Here is a 23349-nt window from a genome sequence, read left to right as displayed (position 1 = left end):
TTTTATCTTTGTAAATATATATATTTTTTTCGCTTCTGAAATATGTAAATGTATTATATGTATACATATATTTTTATAGATAAGACTTTTTCCTTTTAAACTATAGATTTTTGTCATCTGTCTCAATGATATTAAACACTTACTAAAAATACTTTTTGAAAAGACTTTAATATCTGTTTATTGATATGACAAACATGAAATTTTACTCAATCTTATTTCAATCTTAGTTAATGTCAATATTTTTATGTTTGTAATTCATGCAATGCGACTATTTAAATTTATTACTGCATTTATTGTTCAATATTAAAATGAGTTAATAAACTATTGCCATAGACATTTTAATCGTGACAGATTACTGGCATGTGTTATTATTTGTCTACAGCATTACATTAAAAATAATGGGTCGATAATGTTTTCTTCTGTGTATGAAATTTTTATATAACTTCCGTAAAACATTTTAAACATTTTAATTATTATGAACTAAATGGGCATATGCATGTAAATATATAGATGGTGTAAATAAATACTTATAGTCAAACGGGCATACGCATATTTTTAAGAATATCATTTAAATGAATGTTTGTAAATATATTTATATTAATTTATATATATTTATAAGAAATCGGCACATAAAAGTATAAATTTCATTTATTATTTTCTTTTATTTTCCCAGTTGGATTGGGAATAAGTTGTTTTTGAAAATATTTTGGATTGAAAATCAGGACCGTATACTCGAATAAATGATTTACATAATTAAATCTACATTTACGAACGAATTTATCAAAATAAGACTATATAGTTATATATTACGTATATCATAATTAGACCCGATAATTAAAGCGAGTTCCGTATTTTGAAAATATTACAACTATATGCAAAAAATAAAGTACCATTTTATAGAAGAGGAAATACTATTTTTTTATTTCTGAAGTGCCTTGTTTGAATATGATGAGTTTATATTCTTTCACCATTATTTTATCAAATATGGTATTAGCTATATATAATAAATTACAAAATTTAAAATTGTAAGTGTAATAAAACATCACAGTTTCAGCATATAGTTATTATCCAGAATTTGTTCAATTTCAAAAGTTGTTTTTATTTATATGTATAGTTAGATACATCATTATTATTATCAACTTAAAATTACTTCCTAAACAAGTCTGTATAGTAAACACTATAAACGACATAAGTACATATATTCAATAAGTACCTATATATCTAAGTATGATTTGAATAATTAATTTGAATGTTACAGAGTTTCGAGATCTTGATATTTTCCATCGGTCTCTCTTAAATATTGAGTAGATCGCAAAGGATAATTTTAACTTCTTATATTTCTAGCAGAAAAGATAATGGTATATTTTAGATACTGTTGTAGATCTTATATTGTTATTTAATTGTAATAAAAATATTACTGGGAAAACTATAGAGAAATTCATAAACGTTTGAGTATAAAGAGAACTCGCAAAAATATTATTGTTCATATACGGAATTATTTATAGTATCTCAAAAGAACATTCTACATAGATTAAAAAATTGATTTCAAATTACTGTTTATTTCGTACCAATTTATTTTTTAATTCGATTGACATTAACTGAAGATTCAAATATAGCAAAAGCAATTCTTTTTGACTTATTATGGAAAAGATACTTAAAATTATTTATTTGCAATATATATTATGTCTATGTACATGAGCCAATATAAATAAACAACATTGAAAATATAACGAGGTAATGACATGTTGCTTTGCATTTTTCTTACGCCTTGCTATTTACCATGGTAAACCATGAAAAAAGTAAAAGATATAATCGCTGTATATACAATGCATTCTTCTTTGTTCGTTTATGTTTACTCGCATAATTAATGTTATAAGCATCATTAAATGTATAGAACAATTTCATTAATCTCACAAATCTGGTGTATTTTAAATACATTTCTCCTTTTCTTTTTATATTTCGAGCCAGAATTGCTTTTTCAAAACCATTTAATTTAATTTATAATAAGTACCAGTAGCTACATAATATATTCTCTCTTAAGATATAAACAGTTCATATAAAAAAGAAACTTTTAGTTTAATGAAATAGTGTCGATAACGATTTATCTAAATTTCGTCTTTATAATCATAATAAGTGTCGATGATTAATAAATATTTTGTTTTGCAGCATATTCGTCAACATTCAATAGTGAAAATAACCATGGAATCAAAATGGATGCATAGCCAATCCAAAATATATATAATAGCATTTTCTGATTGCTGCTTACTCGCCTGTTATATTCATACAAATCCTAATTTTTCAATGTATGTTTTTAATTTACCAAAATTTTATCGATTGGTTTTTCCAAATTTACAGCGTACGTAAGCATCTTGCATTCCAGCTGCTGCATGATTTTATTTTGCTTTTTGTACAAATATAAGTATGATCATTCGTCGATCATAAGTTCAAAATGTACCATGCCATGTTGCTGATCTTTGGTTCCATCATATTTTATATTCTTTGCCCAAGCCCGACATTTCACGTTGATTATTCGATTTCCTGAAAAAGTAAATGACAATTTTTTAATAAGTCTTTCGAAAAAGGGTACTATACGAAGATCACAGTAGATAAATATACTAAGTCTATTTATATAAATATATTTTAAGTTCTTCCCCTGTAATCTTTATAATATGTTATGTATATCTTCATATATCAAACTATTAGATTCGAGCTTCCCAAATTTGAAGTGTTTCGAAATTCTGAAACATCTCTATTCTTGTTTTCATGCTATGTTATCTGAGGCTTAAAATATTACATCTTGTAAGAATCTTCCAGTGCATTGTTCAGAAATGTAATTCTAATGCACCGTATTGCTTGTGTATAAAGATGTATTGACTAATGAAGTCAATTGCGAGACGAGACAACATGTGTACGTAATTTTAAAACTGTTTGGCCGATGACACCTTTCATGTCACGATGCACTGGATTTTACTGGTTTTAGCTGGAGTGTATCATTTGCTTACCGTACACACAAGCAGGTTGGTCAACAGGCAAGTAACTAGTTAATGAAATATGAGAACGATCTGTAATCTTATTTTATCAGTTGAAAGCCGACCACTTTTCACATGTTTCGAAAATTAACGAAATGTTAAGATTTCAAAATTTAGAAACTTTGTATTGAATATCCACCTCGACATGTATTTACAAGATAAAGAGGTTTGGGACTTCATAATCGTATTTAGATAGTAAAGGGTTTCAAGGTTTGGAATTTCATTTCGAAGATTTCATCCAACAATGAGGTCTGTTTAAACGATAAAGAGTTGCAGATTTGAAACTTCATATCGAAAATGTCTTCTAAAATGTATTTAAACAATAAAGAGTTGCAATCTACTTACTTGCTGGCCGAAGAAAATGCACAGCAGCAACGGGACTTAAATAACCAGGAATATTTTGGTATGGATAGTAATATCCTGGAAATCCGTGACTTTCGGGATAATAGTTCAGTTCACCAATTACTTCATTATCATGAGGATATGCACCTTCGCAAGATACCCACACGGTATTTAGCTGCAAGAACAAAAGAAGTAGGTATAAAGTGCTATACTAATTGGCAAATTTTATCTTTATACATTTCTCTGCCTATATTTATTTTATATAATTTGTTCTATATTCAAATATATTCATTTTTGCAGTACTTTTGAAATGTTTTTTAAATATCAACTGATACAATTAACTGACCGACTAACTAACCCATGAACTGTTGATTGATTTAATATGTTGCACAAGACTTGGTGGCATATCGCTCGGTAAATCTTTGGTGTTGTTATAATATTCTGGCACCCAACCGTATATCTGAAAAGTAACATGTTCATAAATTAGTTGATAAATACAGGCAAACATTACAATAAGTATGATAAAATAATACTAAATAAAAATTCTACGTTAATTATGATTTAAATTCGATAAAGTCGTTCAAATTATTTTTGCATGACCAATAAAGTGGAATCAGTAAGTAATAGAACCATAATATACCCTATTTAATTTAATAAAGACACAAGGAGCTGAGTTGTTGAAACCATATTGCTGACTAGGTGAGCAGGGTCCCCAGTTGTTCACATCAACTGCACAAACATGCCCAGGCTTAACTGGTGTGTTATAATTACAAATCTGTTGATTTCTACCGCCATTTGGTAATGTCGACGAATTAATATATTCTACGGAAAATGGACAATATTAATCGTGATAATATCGTGATAATTTCTTTAACATGTAAGTATTTAATTTCATATACGATATATTATATAGCTAACAAAATTATTGGTTAATGTAGTCATTCTACTATCGATATATGTTATAATTTACCTTCTAAAAATTTATCTAATAAGCCCGTCCACTTCTGTACCGAGTTGGGATCTGATGAACTATACCAAATTAAGGATCTTTCATCAGTATTTTCGGAAATCGGCCGAAATCCTAGACCTATGAACAATTAAAGATATCCTACTGTTAGTCATTATATAATAATGGTATTCGCGGTACTTTCTCAAATGGTGAGTAAAACAAATTATACAAGATATTCTACCTAAGCACGAGTAAATTAAACATCTCCGTTATTTTTAAGGATATGAAAAAGATTTATTTGCAAAAGTGATATCGTATGGAGAAGACTATGCTAGTAATCACTTTCTTGTAAGTGGGAAATTTATAGAAATTTCAAGGTCAGCATTAGCTTTTTGAATTATACGTGAATAACATAAAGTTAAATATATCATTTTGTTTTATACGATCGATGCATTTGTTGTGCATGTACTTACTATCTTTGATTATCGAAATTAGTGTTCGATTTTCATGCAAGTGACCAGCATGATATAAGGAACAACGAGTTGATTTTCACTTTTATGAAGTATATTTATATTTTTTCAAATATATAGTAGAGAATATATAAATTTACCTGGATTGGTTCCTATTATACTTTCCTCCAGAATCCACCTTGGTTTTTCATAACTTAGTGTAGCTAACAGTCCTTTCATGCAAATAGCAAAGAGCAAGGCCAACACGCTGAAGAAGCAAGCATAGAATGCTCCAGTGATGGCTGGAATAAAATAGAAAATGGATCTGTTAACTAAACGATTGTTTTATATTATTGTACTCAATAAATTAAGAAAGAAGTTTCAGCTATTTCTATTCCACTTTATTACTAAATACTTTGTACGTGAAAATAATTTACCATTATGTCCTAGGTTACTTGGTGCAATAGACGCAACTTGTATAAATGAAATATGCAAATTATTTCAAATAATTTTAGCTTTTCATTTTGCGTAATACAGCCTTAATCCATGCGCGATAGTTATAAAAGCACGTGGCCTCGAAAATTTTCACCATTTCAACGATTGAAAGGAAAATATTTAAAGCGTGGGCACTGTGCCAAAGTCTGATCTAAATATAGTTCCTTTTTTAAGAGTAGTATACTCCACTGTGATGGTTACTTCTGCTTCCTGTTCTTGATCGCGAACAATTTTTAAACGTATATTCATTTCCGATATATATATATATATAATTAAACTTGATAGTACTCGAATATTAATTAAACGGCAGAAATTAAATTGATTACATTTTATCGCTATAAATAAAAATAACTGTATTTAATTAATATAGTATTGTTTCAATAACAGTCTGTTGTTAAAATGAAATATCAGAAATTAAAGTGAAGTAGAATAATACTGGAAATAGTGTGGTGAGTGCAGATATAATAATTATAGGCTCAGAAATCCATATTTATCACAGTGGTTCAACCTGTTCTACAAGAAACGGAATAATCATTGTATGTGTATACTGCATATATATAATGAAACATTTACAGATTCAAAACACGTTTCTTGTTTAGGTTGAATGACACGAAATGGGTAAAACCTGATTGCAACGTTTTACTAATCGTTAAAAATATTGTCATATCCAGGCAATTTGTATTTTACGCAAATTTTATATTTTATTGATAGACGTAACACGTAGGTAAGAAAATACATCGATGTTAAAATTGATGTTAGCCTTACGTACAGTGGCACACGAGAAAAATAGCCTTTCAAATGTACTGTTTTGCAATTCTTATTTTCTGCTTTGAATGGGAGGATGAAGAATATTTTTTCGTCAACATGTTCGCTAGTGGGTCTGCGCGTACAGTAACTAAGTAAATTCGCAGTAATTGCAGTAGTTAAAACTTCCTATCTTTTTTTCCGTTTCCAGGGCTCAATTTATTATTTGTCGACTGAGTCGCAAAATTTAACGACACTGGGAACACGTGTGGCTATTTACGCATACGTGATAACAACATGAAATACGAGTGTTTAAAATTCAAATTGCTTCGGCCTTTATTTTTCCTATTCATTTATACATCTGATACACTGATAGAACAGGAAGATTGTGGTTCAAACATCATTGCTTCAAGATATTTGAAATAGTAGGAATTAGGATCGAATATTCTTTATTTGACATGAAAATAATAAAAAATAGATCAAATAATTATTTCGAATACAGTAAGAAATATATTTGAAGATGATATTCTTTGCAAATAAATTCCAAAATCTTATCTGGGAAATAAATTATTTTACAATATGATTTTTGTAACAGATATCATAAGTATGTCGCATTTATGCTCTTACCGCATTAGAAGAGATTAGAAGCATTAATATCAATAAATCGTGACAGAAGTTACTTCCGCTCTAATAAATCTTATTCTTTCTTCCTCTCGCTCGCCTGTTCTTTCACTTTCTCCTTTCTTCTCTCTTTCTCTTTTCCACACAGAGAAAATCTGATAAAAGTAAAAGGTATAAACATGTTTTCAAGATAAATCCACTTACCCGTCACCGAAAGTTACAAAACCAAGAAACAAGTTTTATAGTATACCTACTTATATATTTTCTATTTAATTTATTGGGGAATTTATTATCTCCCAAATTGAGGAATATTCTGCGTAGTTTTTAATAAACTTTATACACCAAGCTTATTAGCTTCTTAAATGTTATTGTTGTAGCTTATTGAATAAATTTTGTACATCAAGCTTTTATTTATTATTTTTATACAAAAATAAATATCCATGAGTTCTACCTAGGCTGATAAAAATAATATAAATTTACACAAACCGATCTTGATAAAATTATACCTAATTCTATCGCGCGAAACAAGTAGAATGGTATGTATCAATATCGAAGGTTAATACCTATAGATATACGTAGATGATAATTCGCGTAGGTTTCGAATGATTTATAGCAGAGATTATATAAACCTTCAATTTAAACTTAATATATAACATCGATATACACACGCATACACGTCACAGAACACCTATTATTTTTAGCATATTTAACATTAATATTGACATTTTATTTGAGTTTTAAAAGACGAAAATAACTATTGCATTAATGTTGAATTAAATGGAATTATACGACTAAATTATGCTATAAATCGGTTGTAACTTTTCAAACAGGTACTGAGACTCCAATATGCAGTTATTCCTAATGCTGTTTTGATTACGTGTTCGGTTAAATATATATTCAGGAGCAGCATGCACATGTTTCTTTGCTCGATAAACTATTCAGGACTTGAAGTTGATGCTGGAAAAGGTTGCTTTTTTGCTATCAGATCTATAAAAAAATACATTTTTTTGTTGATTGATTGTTTTGATTTATTTCATTCGATAGTAGATCGATAAAAACATGCGTATGAGAAAATTTGATATACGATCCGAAATTATTCAACGCAATAAAAATTCAAATTTTTGCTTACCATTACGCTCTAAAATAAACTTTATATAAAACTTAGTATTCGTGAACCTGAATTTATTACGTACATACATACAGGTAATGTTTGAAATGTAATTTAGAAATGCTTGGTTGCTGCTAGTCATCTATATTATGTTAATACGTTTTAAAGTTCGTGTATTATTTACGTAATCTCGCTGTGGAAACTTTCCACTTTCTTTTTTAATATCGAAGGAATTTATCGATGTACTATCGTATGTCACCAGATATATAAATTATCTACCGTTAGGTATTCTGTAATTAAAGGGGAATATTACTCAGATGGTACTACAAGATAAGTTGTAGCTAGTGGCTATGTACCGTGTAATTATTTTAACCTATTGGCATTTAAAAGTACAGGAATGTAAGCGAAAAAATGATTGTGATTTATCTTCTATATAAATAATTTAAGAAAACGAACAATTATTGAATTAAGAATGCAGTATAAAATATTGTGTATTTTTCGTAATAGTTATAAAAATTCAACGTGTCTGTGTGTTACTTCGTTCTGTTTTTCTTTTCTTGGTTTTCGCTGACTGAAATGCAACAAAGTTTGAAGTTATATAAACGTATCGGAGCGGTTTAGAAACAAATAAAGTAAAGTGAAGAAAATGGAGAAAGACATTTAAACTATTCTAAATGTGTGTCAAAATCGATCATTATCGAAACTAGCAGTGTGTTTTTCAGCATTGTGATAAAGTAATGAATTGAAGTTCAACGAAGCTTTAAAAATTTGTGTAAGAATCTGTATAAGTGTACAAGCCGGATTAATATAATTTCTACTTTCTTATCGTAACTAATATAGGGTTTTAACTAATAGTCGAGAGTTTTAATAGAGTTTTAATAGAGTTGATAACAATTAAATCTGTTAGTATTATATATAGTACGTCTTTCAGCTATCTACGAACTTTTTATCTAGTTCGAGCTAACGCGAATCCTATCGTTTCTTTCATTCCGACTTAACCTCGCCGATACTTATTTCCGGTCTTATTATTGCAAAACACACACACACACACACACACACACATACACGATGCATGAATCTGATACATTTTACAATGTATCAAAAACAAAATACGAATGTGCGTATTTATATAAAATGCATTAAATTTCTCTTTTGAATAAGCGCGAAAGACAGTCGGATTATGAGAAACACCGAGAATACTACGAACTCATCCCGTTGGTATGTAACAAAGTCAAGGAAGCCCTAATTCTCGGTACTTGATTTAAACATTCAGCTTGACTTCACGCTTATCTCGCTGACATAGGGGTTAAGAATTTCAGAAATGATTTACCACTAAAAGGTTACTAACATATAATAATATAACAATATGAATTGGAATTAGAACGACAGAGCACAACAGGACCGAAACGCGTCTATGCAGCTCGAAGCACATGCTATTCATGCGCTCATATAAACATACCATTCATCCAATGGTCTCTAATTATTAAATTATAAGAGAATAATTACCCCATTTCTTCCCCGTGTGGCCGCAGTAAGTGCCTTCGACTGGATCGTGAATGCAATCTCGGAGAGCTTCCCAGCGCGTCTTTTGGTCGGGTGCTCGCTTGTAATCGATCTCATAAGTACCATTTTGCAATTGCTTGCCCGGCATGTTCGTCTCAGCGACTATCTCGTGCAACACTAGCGCAACTCTATCACTCGATTTTAACGCGAATCTCTTGATAAAAATACCTTTCGATCGTGCCTCAACGTTATATTTATTACGTATGAAAAACGGACCCAGTATGAAAAACTGTAAGCTCGGTTCGTCTCGTTCAACGAAGTTGTATTCCGCTTGAGCTGAAACAGCTCACTACTCTCGCTATCTCGGAGACAGCTAAGCGATACCGCGTGTATCCAAGCTCGGTAGCGGTGGCGCAACCACGATCGGTCGCGGCCCTACGTCTACCGATCGAGTAGTGGGAAACGCTAAGATATATCAGAGAACCCACACTCGTTGCTTTATGGTTGACTCACACCTAGCTGCCATCGAGAGCTCCTTCCCCCGGGTATTGTTTCATATCAATCGATCAGTCTCATGACTGGACCACTACTTGACCGGATAATATGCGTATGCAATATTTTCTTATTGGGTAAATAAAACTACATACTCGTTAAACCGGATGTTACGCGGAAATCAAAGATCGATCTCCTCCGCTATTCCTCTCTTCGACTATCCCATTATTATAATAATTTTATTTGAATTATTTAATCTTTCTGTATTCTTCTTACTTCTTCATCACTTTTGTATCTCTTCGAGGGTTTGCCCCACAACTGAATTGACATTAAAACGGCTATAATAGAATATATTGAACTTTGAAAGTGCCTGTATAACGCTCGTAACAGGACGATCGCAGTATGTCCTCGTTTACGGAAAATACCGCTTAAACATCGTTGATATTTTAATATACAGTGAATACACAAGTAAATCACCGAGTATTTTCTGTACGTCATTTATATCGACGCAATCTATGCGTACTAGATTTATGGAAATTATCAAGAATTCGTACTATTCTGTATAATCGATTAATAAGCTATTTTATTGCAAATGATGGCTTTTAAAATTTACATTTAAATCGTAAATTCTATTATTACTTACTAGTTGTTAAATTAATACAGCAAATATATTTTTTTCGTAACTATGTTCGAAGTAAAAAGTGTATTTACGCTTCAAATTTACTCTACAAATTGCTATCTCATATTTTTAATCGTCTCCGTCAATTTCTTTCACAATTTCTTAGATAGTGATTTATTAATTCGTATTGTACCTCGTTTTCATTCAAATGATACGCGGCAATTATATCACGAGGTATTAGATTTTATCTTTTCGATTTTAGATTATGCAATCGCGTACAGATCAGAAGCAGCGAAGGTCAAACTATTTCACGTGTTTCTTATCGTAAGATACATAAAACATACCGTGGATCACGCTTTACTGTAAATTGGATTTCACACGTTTTAGTTGGAATGAATCTCCCTGCATGGCCGCGCATAAGGTCGGATATTATTGCAATTAAATGACAAAAATTGAATTGCCGACGAGCAAAATTTTTTCTTCGCATTTGTCTTTTATATCCTTATACATATTTAAAATATTTCGTACGATTTTATATCATAAAAATAGCAAAAAATTCTTATCGCCCTCCATAATTGTATAGCGAATTTAATTCCCTAATAAAAAATTAACTTGTTATTAAACAAACGAATTATTAGAAATAGTAAATTGCCAATAAGTTTTCTCTCTTGTTTTACCTGTCATTATTTGAAAATCTAATGAATAACGGTGACGTTGTTCGATATTGTAAGCCCATAAATAACATTCCACTGTTACTAGTCTATTTCCTGCAGTAATTGCAAAAATAATAATAACAAATAAGTTTGCGAAATAGAAGCTTCATACTTACGTGTTAAATTTCTAAATTTTAATGCAACAATAGGGGAGAGATAACCTGGTTGTCCGGTAAATGGAAAATATTGGACTGGAAATGCAGGATATGGAATGTATTCTATTTCTCCGATGTGTTCTTTATCAACGTTATTTGCTCCATCGCATGATAACCAAATGTAAGGCTTACAAAAAATACATTTAAATATTTCGCTTATATTTAATAAGAGAGAATATGTACAATTAATATGTGTAATTAATAAGAGAGAATGTATTCGTAAACATAATAAATATGCAGAAATAAAAGAAATAAAATTATAGTAATACTAGCGTAAGTAAGAAAATAAATTATAGTAATAATAATAATTATAGTAGTTCATTTACTAAATGAAACCTTTGTAGATTCCCGTACTGCTTTCTTCAATTTATCTGGCATATGATCTGGCAGATTCGAAGAATTATTATAATATTCAGGTATCCAATCGAACCTCTACAACATATATATACATATATATTAATTTGAATATTAATTACGATATATATCATATATTTGAATATGTGCATTTTTCACACTTAAAATTTTTTTACAAATGCAGATATAAACATTCGCAGTTTATACTTATGAGAAAATTACTTTATTATATTTAATAAGAACACAAGGTTGGAACGGTTTTGTATATCCGTATGGAGGCTTGCTACATATTCCAAGAGATTTTATATAAAAAAAGCAAGGTTTTTTATTATGATTTGTCTTCGCATGTTTATTCTGACAATATAAGTCATAGTCCGACATATTCTTATGATATTCTAAAATAAAAAATGTTAAGAATTGTAAGAACTTATAAACAAGGATAAGTAAAAGGTGAGAAATGTTACAAATAAATATTATATATATATATATATATATATATATATATGTGTATTTAGCAAGATACCTTGTAAAAAATCAGACAAGGCTCGAATATATCTGTCCGGTCTGGTGCTGCTAAGCAAATTGCTCACGGCAATAATGGGTGATACAGCTGATATGCTGTTTGGTTTAAAAACTATTCCTTTAGAAAGATTTTACTTAATATGAGCGTCCATATTGGGTGCATTATTAATTAATTTAACATTATTCTTGTAAATAATCTTGTGACGAATCAAGTTACAAGAATAAAATACATCCATTGTTGAAATATTATACAGGATAAAAATTTATTAAAAAATAAATTATTTGATTTCTATGTTTGCAAATAATTTTTGCAAAATATTTTCTTTTAATATTATCGATACCTGGACTACCAAAGGCAGAACGGGAAAGACGTACGCTCCTTGCGGAAATAGATTGTGTAATTTGACCAGAGTATTGAAAAAATGGTCTATCTAGTTTAGAAACATAATCTATACTGATCTTCATTTGTATTGCGAATATTGATCCCAAAACGGCAAAGAAGAACAAATAAAATATTCCTAGTTGACCTACATTTCAAATATATGTTTTACGTTAACACGTTTAATCGCACAAGGCCATAATTCTCCATGAATCATAACATAACAAAGCGTACAAAAACCGGATGTAACTAAATTAATACAATGCATCAGTCGCCACATTCATTTCTATGATCATCTCATGAAATTTTATTTTTTCCGAACTATGCTGAGTTATGTGAACAGAAATACTAAATTGTAGCATAAAATAAAACTAGAATGCTTGTTCGAATTATTCATGACGTTACCCCATTCTTTCGCTGTTCTGTCAAGAAATGTCTTTCGATTATTATCCCAAATAAACCGCAGAAAGTTTCGAAGAGGTCCTAAATCGGGTTGCGGTATTCGACTTTTATAATACTCTTCATCATGTAAAATTACCATATCGAGGACTGATTTATATCTTCAATTTGAAGTTATGAGAGGAAAGTTGACGAAAAAGTTATTCTAGTTTTTGAAGTTAGTTGTTTTTAACAATCTTTTGTGCATTTATTTTGAACTGACTTCAAGGAAAGATACATTTTCGCGCGGATAGACAGATCTAAATATTTCAACGAACAAATATATATGTGTTAAAAATAATTCCATAACTTGGAAAAAATATTTTTATCGTTGATTAAACTTTCCTTACATTGTACATATTTTAAACATTTTTTTTTCGATAAGATATAGGAGGGTTCCTAGAAGTCGTTGGAAATAACGTTAAACCAGTTAAACATAGTAATTATATGAGAACTTCCCTTGAAGTGTAAGATGGCTTCCATAGTTGCATATCGCATGTATCTTCGATTCCATGATTCGCGTCAGTTTCGGGTAGTTGGATTGTTACGGTATGGCTGATGTGGGTCTAAGTTTAGATGACATAATTAAAAAATCAAAATCATCAGGAATGAGAAGCAGAGGTGGAAGGTGAGACAATTTTAAAAAATCAGTAATAAATTTGACTCTATTGTGACTGCTATATTATCGATTTCTTCATAACCTTAAAAAAATGAGAGTGCAATTATCAAAAAGAAAATTTCGTTTTTAGAATATTATCTGGCAACAATTTTCAAGATTTTTCATTTCACACATAATATTGTTTTTTTTAATCAATTTTTCTGTTATTTTATTGGTTCGGCAGATTTATTTCATAATTTGTGATTAATGAAAAAATACATTTCAAGTTGGAAACTTTTCTATAGTGTTCTCAGGAATGATTAAAAATTTGTATTATTTTTTTTACAGATTTTGTATATAATCGTTATTTATATATATTTTCTCATTATTTAACCTTTTGTTTATTGATATCTAACCTTAGTCTGTATAATTATTAGTATTTCAGTATAACATTGTATTACGCGAACATTTATTCTTAGAAATGCATTACAGAAATTAAATATAATGAGCATGAAAATTAACTGTCACTTCTCCATATTCTATACAGTATCCGAAGAGGTATTAATAGGGGTGCACGTGCTAATGGTTCACTAAGAGGACGAGGTTCACAAGTTATTACTGATGCACGATTTAAAATTATACAAAAGAATCGGGAGAAACTTACAGATGCAAGAGATAAACTTGCAGAAATTGCCAAACAAAGTGATGCCAGATTAAAATTGGATAAAATCCGTGCATCACAGTTTAAGAAAATAAAAGCACAGATACCTGGAATATCTCAAAAAACAGGTCGTAATGGAAGACTGTCTTTATCAACTAATAAAGTGCCTCCAATTATGCCACACACCGTAGCACCAAATATTCCAAATAATTATATGCCACCATCCACTAGGGCAGTGGGTTATAGGTCACATTCAATTGCAGAAACTCATTACATGGGAGACATGAACATGGATTTTATTGATGGTACAAAGAAAATTGGTATACATATTTAATTTGGTTTGTAGTGATAAACGTGCAGGATTATTTAATGTCTTTCTGTATTTTAGATTATATGATGGAATCAGCACCTTTAAGAAGAACAGTAAGTAACGAATATGCTCCTACACCACCCCCACCTCCTCCAGCTTTCAGTATTAAACCTACATCTTCATACACATGGGTAAAACCAACAAGCAGTAATGTAATAAGAATTGTACCTTCTCGTAAACCTGATGATGATCGAGAACGTGAAAGAGCAAGAGATTATAAAGTTATTGCACGTTTTCCAATGGTAATTGCTGTTACATATACTGGTGTTTGTCATGTTAGTTCTTTAATTTTGGACTTTTAAATTATTCGTAATTAATGATTTCAGGCAAAACCTGCTTCTCCCTCATATAAGGAAGATTGGAGTTTTGGTACAAAGTCAAGGTATATTTTTTTATTGATTTTGTTCAAATTTATTGTAACAAACAAAATAATAAAATTTGTTACATATAATATTTGACTTATTGTTACTTTCACAGGACTATATTAGCGGAAGATGCAACGGATTCAAAGTATTACGATTCAAGAAGTCATAGAGATATTGGAGTAAAATCAAGACTAGATTCAGTTCCGAGTAAATCGCGAAATATAGGTGTTTTACCTCGATCCAAAACAAGCTCCACTTCGTCATCACAATCAACGGGTTATCGGATTGTAGTATCAAATTTACAAGCAAATGTCACTCAAGAAGATATCAAGGTATAATCAAGTCAGGAGCATTAAGCGTATTTAATTCTAGCTGAACTAAAGAAGAAATATTCGTATATTACAGGAATTATTTGAGGATGTAGGAGAATTATTAGTATCCAGATTAGTACGACCAGGTACAGCAGAAGTAATTTATAAAACATTAAAGGATGCTACTAAAGCTGTTGAAACTTATCATAATAGACAATTAGATGGACACCCTATGAAGTGTCTCCTTGTAAATCCACGACCAAAAAATAATCCAACTGGACCAGCCGTTAGGTCGCTTACAGAGTAAGTATAATATTTTGTTATTATGACGAAATACTATTATGGTAAAAGAAGATTAAGTGAGAGGCTTTGTAATATTTTGTTATGACCACGAAGTTTGAGTAACGAATAAATATTTCCATTTTTATGTACCTTTATAGATCCAGAAGAAGTGTTAGTTCAAGTTATGTACAACCAAGTTTAGGAGCAGTACACCGTGCATTGTTCGATGATTCTTAATCAAATATATTTCAATTTTAATCATAAAATGTCATATATAATGGCAAAAGTTTTTATTCCAAATATTTTTAAAAGAGAAGAAAATAGAAAAGGAATCAGGAGATTAAAAGATGTGTACTGAGAGCATCTGGAGAAAGGAGTTCTGACTGGAAATTGTATTTATAAACTTTCATGTATCTTATTTTTAATCTATATTACAATTGAACGAAATTAGCTCAATAGCAAATGAATTAAATGTTGTTATAAAGGACAGACACAAGAATGCTTATTGTACATTTAATATAGTCAAATAAAACAACAAGCATTTAGGAATTTTTAATACTTCGTTGTCAATGAGATCTCGAAAATTGAAGAAAAGTGTTCGCATTAGATTGGAATTAAAGTGCAAAAAGTATATACTCGTCCTTCTGAGTATTTTATAACGTAACGTAATCGTAAATAAAAGAATAGCAAAGCTATTTACAGGATGCTGTAGAGAAAGGAATTAGATCTTATTACGATAGAATATGCTGACTATGACGAAGGTTTTATTTACTTGGTATAATAAGATGGTCACAATATTGTTGTAATTTATAGCTATGAAATATAGTAGCTAATACTCTGTACATGCTATTAATGAAATGGACTATTGTGAGTTCTCTTGGAAATAGATATTAAGTTATGAGAGGAAGTTGGAGCAAGTATTTGGGATAGTTGACAATTATAATTCGGCATAGTAAATGGCACATAAATAATTTTATTCCTGGTTACAACTACAATTTCTAAAGAAAAACGAACTCGCGAGGCACGACTCGATTTATTTTACTCATAAATCTCTTGCAGATATTATTGAATATATTAAAGTTATGTACCTTGGTTACCCACACACATTCACATGAAAAAACATATACAATTAAGATACAAAATACAATAAAAAATTAATGTCAAGTAGTTAGTATCTAGTACAGACGTTACTCACAATCGCTTCTCTTAGATATTCACAAGGTAGCACTGATTATCAATACTGAATAATTATTTCGGAAATAATTTAAATCATGTTCTAAGTATTTGTTTGACGTTAAATACTTAAAAAATTTGGAACTTAATCTCATTTGACTATATCTTACGTATAAAAGTTTCTTCTTCGTTTAAAGGTATCGCGTATATGAATATTTTAACTTCTACGATTATTACTCATTTTAGACCTATTTGGCAATCGAAGAACTTCTGCGTAGGACATTTCTAAACGTTTTAATCGAGCGACTTCTTCAGAAGCAGTGCTTGGTTTATAGTCTCTGTACTCGAAACTACTGTTCTGTTGATCATTGTTGTTCTGTATGTACACGTTATTCGAATGCTTTCCGTAATTGGGTGATTCTTTCGTTCTATTCGCATAACTGTATCCATTACAGACGAGACTACCATTTTGATTGGCGATTGTGAAAGGTCTGAACTTTTTCTTTCCACCGCTGTTCGACTTTGGTGGAACGGACTTGGAGTTTGTCGTCGGAACCACATCAGGCGTCGTTGGTCGCTCGTTATACGACAATTTTCTATTAGCATTTTTCTTTGAGATTTTCTTTTTATAATTAAGCGCTATACAAACTGTGCGATCCGTGTCTCGAATAATATCGTTTCTAGTTTTTGCCTGCGCAATCGTAGTTGTTTCGGTATTTTGTTCTTTAACCCCGTTCGATGAGACAGGCAATTGTACTCTGTAAGGCGGCTCAGATACGGCGGAGGAGAACATGGATGACGTGACGCTCTGATTGTCGTCCGTAGTCTCGCTTGGAACGTCCTCTTGGAGTAAAATCGGGGATTGCTGTTGAGAAGCTGTCGTACTCGTAGAATCATCCAGCAATGGTAATTTTTCTCCTTCGTCTTTGGCTTCCGCCGCTCGTTTAAGGACGCTGAATATTTCGCTGAATAATTGCCTGTATTCCGGTGTTTTCCTAAATCTACTCTCGAACGGGCTGTTATCGTCATAAATGCTGAACTTGCAATCTTCTCCGTCCGCGATAGAACAAAGGAAGGAGCCGGGCCTTCCTTCCGTTTGCGTCGCTTTATTGCTCGTCTCGTCCGAGAATCCAGAAGACGACGTCTCGGCTTCGGAGAAGTCTGTAGGTGTAGCCGAGAGTATCTTCTTACCGCATACTTCAGTTTTGGCACGTGTAGCGTTTCCACTGGCAGGTTTCGTCGGCTCTTGTTGAATCTCTGTTTCCAACGTCGGAGTATGAAAGCTGTTAAATTCACCCGACATCTCTAGTTCCTCTTGCAACGACATAGGCGTTGGTACGCTGTCCTTTCGTCGTAGAGCCGAGCGTCTTTGAACTTCTAACAAAGCTTGGTATTTTTCTACTAGCACTCTGTAGGGATTCTTCAAGTCGCTTTGTCCTTCGTGTTGTTCGTTCGTATCCTGGAAGCAAAATATAGTCGTTTTATACATAGGGATTTCGTGGCAGTGTCATAGATCTTCAGGATTAATGCAAAGTAAAATTATGAAAAATATCAGACGTAACAAAATACGTAGTGGGTAACGATATTTAACAAAATTTTGTTCCTTCAACTAAAACTTGATTTTGATATATAATAAATTAAAATAATGGGGTTTTATTGGTGGTTTTATAGGTTGATGATGTAACGATTCATCAGCACGAAGAAAATATAGTGGAAGTTCGTTTATATAAACAGAATTGTAGTAGTGCCTAATTAAGAACTTTAACCGAGCTTCTTATTATTTAAACTAGCGTTGAGCGTTAATGACATGAGATGTGAATAGGGGCATCCTTTCCGACATTATTACGTTTTTAAGAGAAAATGCTTCGCGAAATCTCCTCATATGAATATAAACTCTTATTAATCGAACGAAAAATCATGGGTGGTTAGGAGAAATCTTATTATAAGGACGACCTATGTCCAACTTGTATGAACCAACTTGCCCCCCGATAGTTTCATATAAACGTGGTTGTATTACATTAAAAAAAAAACATCTACATCATTTAAAAATGCAAGGATTCTTGGATGAAAGGTACAGGAAACGCCAGATTTATAGGATGTTAAATAAAAACAACGATATTTGTTGTAAAAATGTTTTATTCAATATCATATAAATCTGGCACTTACATTGTACAATGCAATTTTAACAAATAACAAGTCGACTAGATATGCTAACAAATTGGTTCATGCTCAAAGTTGAACTAACAACTTCAGAAAGTAAATGCGGCGAAGCAAACTTAACTGTAAAAAAAAAAATAAATAAATAAATAATAAGCAACATCAGCAAATCCGACCTATTCGAATTTCACACGATAACAAATTGCACATGGAAATAACTTATTCGCTAATTCGTTAATTTAACACAGTCTTTTTATTCTTTGGAAATTAAACTCTTTCTCCTCTTTTCTTTTTAAAGATATGTGTAATATCTACCTATTCCGGGGATACTAACTAGTTTCCTCATCTACTAATATTTTACACGTGTGAAAACATTTTTTCATTGATACATGGCATTTTCCTATCATCGAAATATACGAGTAATCATGCTAGAGCCATGCTTTAATACTATCTTTGCTAACTTACGATATTAAATTCGTTATAGTTAGATTCGTAGTAATGTAAGTGCTCAGTTATAATTGTCATCGTCATGCTATTTACCAACACCATTTTCAATCAGCCTAATTGAAGAAGTCTAATAATTTTGTTATCTAACTTCAAACTTAACAATTTTTCTATATCTATCGATTTCGTCTCGAAATTTTTTAAATAATGGTACAAAATTAGGAACAACCTAATCACAAGCCATATACATCTACAACCTAGAAGCTACAGAAAACTACAAAAAACTAGAAAATAAAAGTAACAGTTACTCAATTACAGTAGTCACCGGTATAAGGATAAATATTATACTCTGACTTTAATCTTAGTTGAATAAAAGACTTAATAATGAACAATTTCGTGAAAGTTTTGAATTAAATATCGGAATTTAATCAAAGCTAATGGCATTTTCGATTAGTACGATATGTTTGTAATTAAAGAATTGATGAAGATTTAAGCTAAATTTAGCTTTGATACGTAACTTTTGTCAAGTAGATGGCAAATAATTGTCTTTCGATAACATGTCATCTAACATGTAAAATACTCATTGTATCGAGTCTGTTTAACTTTCAATTAATTATCGTTGTCTCTACGCGCCTTCTATAGTTTAAAGCAGCTTATTACTACTTTTTGATGGCAACACTTTTCTTAAAATGAAAATTGGTATTCGGAACGGTTTCAATAACAATGGCATAACACACTCGTTTTTTATGTACCATATCGTATGGAAGAAAACAAAAATTAACGACGGTGTTTTCCATATACACGCGAAAGTTGTCCACAACAGCATACGAAATTCTTTATTCTCTTTATTTGCCTTGGATTTCTTAATCTTTGTTGGAAGTGTTTCCTAAAGCAAATAAAATTAAATTACTTTTGAATCTACTCGCGTAACTAAGAAGCTTTTACTAGATATATAGTGAAAAACAGAAGTATTGGCATGGACCAAAATTTCCTATAAAATACGGTATAAATTATAAGACATACTATCCATCTAAAATCATATCGTCGGGATATTATTTTGCGGGACGTACAAAGTGTACGAAATAAATATTGCTTGGAAAGGAGTAAAACAACGTAATTCAAGCATAGTCAGAGAGCAAAAAACAGAAAACATTTCATGCACACACATTGTCTGACACAGCAAACATTGCACAAATGAACATGAAGGTACCTGAGTAACAGATACGGTGTCACGTTGAGTGTCATTTATGAGTGATTCAGCCATGCTAATGTCATCGTATTCTTCCTGGTTCAACATTATAGAGAGTTCGTCGTGTGTTTTAGATTCCATTCCGCGTAAACATCGTCCACATAGTTGGCCTCGTCTGTAAAAAGATGACAATTTTTCATTACGGAAATCGTACCAATGATTTTTCCCTGAATCCGTAAAAAGATCAATAGGTAGAGTAATCGGATAAACTAAAAATAATTTATGATCGCGTATGTCATAGTTGTGTACGTTAAATGGTTAAGAAAATAAGAAACGTGTTAAAATATTCAAATGCTTTTGAATATAAGATGTCTTACATAGGGGAAACAATAATATGAAAGATTTATTAATACCGGAAATATTTTACAAAGAACCTTTTACGTTCCATCACTTGGAAACTTTAGAAAATTTCAATCGAAAAAGTTTTCTATGACACCCACCTAACTTCTTCGAGCGTGTTTATTTCTTCTTGAAGATTTTTTACGTCTTGTGCTTTACCCCGCAAAACGTTCAACTGTTCTTCTAATGTAGTATTTTCCTGCAATACAGTAGTTAATTGTTGTTCGAGCTCAGCGACTTTCTTTTGCTCCCTTGTTCTTTGACTTCGCGCTTCCTGCACCTGCCTCAGCAATTCGGTAACTTCTTCCTCGTTTGTTGAAACTGTTGTATGAAATTGCCGAACGTTCGAGTCAATGATAGCTTCTTGGAAAGGTCTTTGGCCACGTGAGGCAGCGCTCTGAAAAATATTTCCACGTTTCAATTTGATAAATAATACCTACTGCGCTCATTCATGTCGATTCTAGTACCTACAATAATATCTATAATAATAGTTCTATAGTATATTAATAATATGTACTATTCTTGGTAATTTATCGCAAGCTATAAGTAACTGTACCTAGAGTATTGAAATTTATCTATCGCATAGTTTTCAAAGAGGCTTATAATTCTTCTGTAAATAACAACAAAAATTTTGCCAATACAATTTTTTGCTAACTGAATGCTGAAACGTTTAGTCAAACAGGATAGAAATTTCATCGGTAAATCGAACGACGTTTCAACGATGAAATTGAAATTTTACCGTTCACAGCTTAGTATCAAATACAAAATAACCGATAATTATAGAACTTATCCGAGATCCTGCAAAATGAAATCTATGAATATTAATAACCTGTTGTATGCTGCCACCCTGCATGGCCGGTGCTTTCCATACAAAGGTCTGTGTTTGTGCGGTGTTCGTCGATTGACTCGCAGTCTGTTGCCGAAGTATACTTTCATGTTGCTCGTTTATCTCGTCGATTTTCTTCTGGAATTCCTCGCACCGAGCTTCCAAGTTCTCGATTGTTAAACACTGGCTGTTAACAAATTACGAGAAGCGTTTATTAATTACATAACATTCAATCATACCATTCAGCTTCTGATATTGATAATTTAAATCTATCAATAATCGTACACATATCGTTTTAATTAAATAATTATAATTAACTGTTTTATTAAAAGCATGCCATTCTAATAATATTTGATAACTCGATAGTTCTAACGTTAGTCGATTAATTAGTTGAATATTTTTAGCTTTTTAAAACTTTAAATTTATTAAATATTTAAAACTTTTCTCTAAAAGTAAGTAAGTGAAAGGAAATTGAGTAACAGTAAATTTTCATACCTTTTGATTAGCTTTTTGTCACTTGTGTTCTCAATCACGAGACGGTGATTTGCACGTTCCAAATCCTGGATGCTGACTTCGAGTTGCTCATAAATTTTCAATCGTGAGTCGTTTACCTCCCTCAATGCAGCTGTTTGTTTTTTCATATACTAGAGAAGCATATTTCAATGTAAATAAATGGCTCTCGCGATTAGCATAAATTCTCGACAACGTTGTAACTATTGAAAAGTTACCTCTATTTCTTGCGCTTGTTCCTCAACGGTGGACTGGTGTGTTTTGATAATGTTTTCTAATTCCTTGTTCCGTTCTAAAAGTGTTTTGCCGAGTTCTGCAGCCAATTGCAAATCTGAAATAAATTCCCAATTAGAGATTTCTCGGAAATTTCACGTAAAACTTTTATATTATGTATAGATAACAGATTTTTATACATTTGTAGGATATTTAAGGATTAAAAAAATTCGCTTTTCCAATTATATTTTACGGATAATCATATTTGAATGGTACGAGAAATTTAATAAAAAAAAAAAAAAATGCAGACTTTTCATATCTGCGATTATACGAAATTATACGTACATTAACGCGCGTTCAAATAAAACGAATCGTTATACAGCGAATATCTGGAAAATTTCTCCCATATCCATTAAACATGATTTTACACACATTCCATGTAATATTCCCAACGATCATTAAAAAGACAAACGTTTCTTCTCTTAATCTACCAGTATACTCCACTATATCGATTCATTTGGAAATTTATAAAAGAATAAATGGAATAAGGAATTAATTTCCTTGTCCTTGAAAGGTTTCCCGCCAATAGCGATCGGTGATCACACATCACAATTATTACGTGTATAATATCTTATGGTATAATATAGTACGATAAAAAACGACAAGTGTTGCTGATATAAATAACAGTTACGCCTGAGACATTGAATTTCTTGATTTCGCCTGTGGCAAAGCTCTTGTGCCTGATGATAATAATAATAAAAGTATCATGCGCGTGCAAACGTCGCGTCGGTTCGTCGTTAATTTACGTGTATGTAATTAATTACAATAGGGTCGATCGTAATAGCGATCCAATCTATAATTAAGCTCCGACCGAGCTCCTCTCGCTCGTTAACGATGACAAAACGATCGCGTGACAAAAGATCGAGCCTGGAGTTTCGA

The 23349-nt window shown here is 31.3% G+C and overlaps 4 protein-coding genes and 1 long non-coding RNA gene across 13 annotated transcripts in view; 2 read left to right on the top strand and 3 right to left on the bottom strand.

Moving 5' to 3' along the window:
• Nucleotides 1-710: 710 nt before the first annotated feature.
• On the bottom strand, nucleotides 711-9700 carry LOC100746525 (sodium/potassium-transporting ATPase subunit beta-2). Of its 4 annotated transcripts, XM_033318510.1 has the most exons (9): nucleotides 9244-9700; nucleotides 5207-5242; nucleotides 4931-5071; nucleotides 4794-4796; nucleotides 4342-4458; nucleotides 4012-4193; nucleotides 3730-3831; nucleotides 3375-3546; nucleotides 711-2538 (listed from the first exon to the last, which is right to left on the bottom strand). In XM_033318510.1, the coding sequence occupies exons 1-9, from the start codon at nucleotides 9386-9388 to the stop codon at nucleotides 2426-2428; spliced, it is 1011 nt and encodes a 336-aa protein (XP_033174401.1). In that variant the 5' UTR covers nucleotides 9389-9700; the 3' UTR covers nucleotides 711-2425. The 4 variants fall into 4 exon arrangements, with proteins under 4 accessions (XP_033174401.1, XP_033174402.1, XP_033174403.1 ...); XM_033318511.1 differs by lacking the exon at nucleotides 4794-4796 and having other exon boundaries at nucleotides 9244-9698; XM_033318512.1 differs by lacking the exon at nucleotides 5207-5242 and having other exon boundaries at nucleotides 9244-9698.
• LOC112212027 lies at nucleotides 4388-4929 on the top strand. The gene is made up of 2 exons (XR_002945811.2): nucleotides 4388-4529; nucleotides 4601-4929. It is a non-coding gene; the product is annotated as an uncharacterized LOC112212027 (long non-coding RNA).
• Nucleotides 9701-10089: 389 nt separating the features above from the next.
• LOC112212025 (sodium/potassium-transporting ATPase subunit beta-1-like) lies at nucleotides 10090-13213 on the bottom strand. Its single transcript, XM_024364481.2, has 7 exons — nucleotides 12880-13213; nucleotides 12437-12622; nucleotides 12097-12213; nucleotides 11796-11968; nucleotides 11556-11651; nucleotides 11181-11346; nucleotides 10090-11118 (listed from the first exon to the last, which is right to left on the bottom strand). Exons 1-7 carry the CDS (start codon nucleotides 13013-13015, stop codon nucleotides 10970-10972), a joined length of 1023 nt encoding a protein of 340 aa, XP_024220249.1. The 5' UTR covers nucleotides 13016-13213; the 3' UTR covers nucleotides 10090-10969.
• Nucleotides 13214-13376: 163 nt separating this feature from the next.
• Nucleotides 13377-16055, top strand: LOC100746290. Of its 2 annotated transcripts, none has more exons than XM_012394718.3 (7): nucleotides 13377-13540; nucleotides 14058-14491; nucleotides 14560-14783; nucleotides 14868-14923; nucleotides 15019-15238; nucleotides 15312-15520; nucleotides 15658-16055. In XM_012394718.3, exons 1-7 carry the CDS (start codon nucleotides 13464-13466, stop codon nucleotides 15734-15736), a joined length of 1299 nt encoding a protein of 432 aa, XP_012250141.1. In that variant the 5' UTR covers nucleotides 13377-13463; the 3' UTR covers nucleotides 15737-16055. The 2 variants fall into 2 exon arrangements, with proteins under 2 accessions (XP_012250141.1, XP_003486197.1); XM_003486149.4 differs by having other exon boundaries at nucleotides 13379-13540; nucleotides 14058-14476.
• Nucleotides 16056-16452: 397 nt separating this feature from the next.
• LOC100746407 (cerebellar degeneration-related protein 2) overlaps nucleotides 16453-23349 on the bottom strand; it is a 51521-nt gene continuing 44624 nt past the window's right edge. For 4 of the 5 annotated variants that reach the window (XM_012394717.3, XM_012394716.3, XM_033318503.1 and 1 more), the window contains exons 2-7: nucleotides 22416-22528; nucleotides 22183-22331; nucleotides 21691-21874; nucleotides 20963-21258; nucleotides 20484-20637; nucleotides 16890-18131 (exon numbers count right to left, since the gene is read on the bottom strand). In XM_012394717.3, the coding sequence (XP_012250140.1) occupies nucleotides 16890-18131; nucleotides 20484-20637; nucleotides 20963-21258; nucleotides 21691-21874; nucleotides 22183-22331; nucleotides 22416-22528 (2138 nt within the window). Of the gene's footprint in view, nucleotides 18132-20483; nucleotides 20638-20962; nucleotides 21259-21690; nucleotides 21875-22182; nucleotides 22332-22415; nucleotides 22529-23349 lie in introns of all 5 variants that reach the window. The other variant, XM_012394715.3, reaches the window with a different exon arrangement.

Source organism: Bombus impatiens, unplaced genomic scaffold, assembly GCF_000188095.3.
Source record: "Bombus impatiens unplaced genomic scaffold, BIMP_2.2 scf_0099, whole genome shotgun sequence".
NCBI lineage: Eukaryota > Metazoa > Arthropoda > Insecta > Hymenoptera > Apidae > Bombus > Bombus impatiens.
This window is presented reverse-complemented; position numbering and strand designations above follow the sequence as displayed.

Bases quoted from the DNA above. Each gene is read 5' to 3' on its own strand.
- LOC100746525 (XM_033318510.1), bottom strand. From the start codon at position 9,388: ATGCCGGGCAAGCAATTGCAAAATGGTACTTATGAGATCGATTACAAG. The intron at 5,072-5,206 runs GTAAATTATTTT...ATTTTATTCCAG, and splicing joins AAGTAACCTAGGACATAATG to CCATCACTGGAGCATTCTAT. The intron at 3,547-3,729 runs GTTAGTTAGTCG...TTGTTCTTGCAG, and splicing joins AATCAATCAACAGTTCATGG to CTAAATACCGTGTGGGTATC.
- LOC112212025 (XM_024364481.2), bottom strand. From the start codon at position 13,015: ATGGTAATTTTACATGATGAAGAGTATTATAAAAGTCGAATACCGCAA. The intron at 12,623-12,879 runs GTAACGTCATGA...TTTGAAATGTAG, and splicing joins CAGAACAGCGAAAGAATGGG to GTCAACTAGGAATATTTTAT. The intron at 11,347-11,555 runs GTTTCATTTAGT...ATTTTTTGTAAG, and splicing joins CAGTACGGGAATCTACAAAG to CCTTACATTTGGTTATCATG.
- LOC100746290 (XM_012394718.3), top strand. From the start codon at position 13,464: ATGGCTGATGTGGGTCTAAGTTTAGATGACATAATTAAAAAATCAAAA. The intron at 14,784-14,867 runs GTAATTGCTGTT...TAATGATTTCAG, and splicing joins TTATTGCACGTTTTCCAATG to GCAAAACCTGCTTCTCCCTC. The intron at 15,239-15,311 runs GTATAATCAAGT...CGTATATTACAG, and splicing joins TCACTCAAGAAGATATCAAG to GAATTATTTGAGGATGTAGG.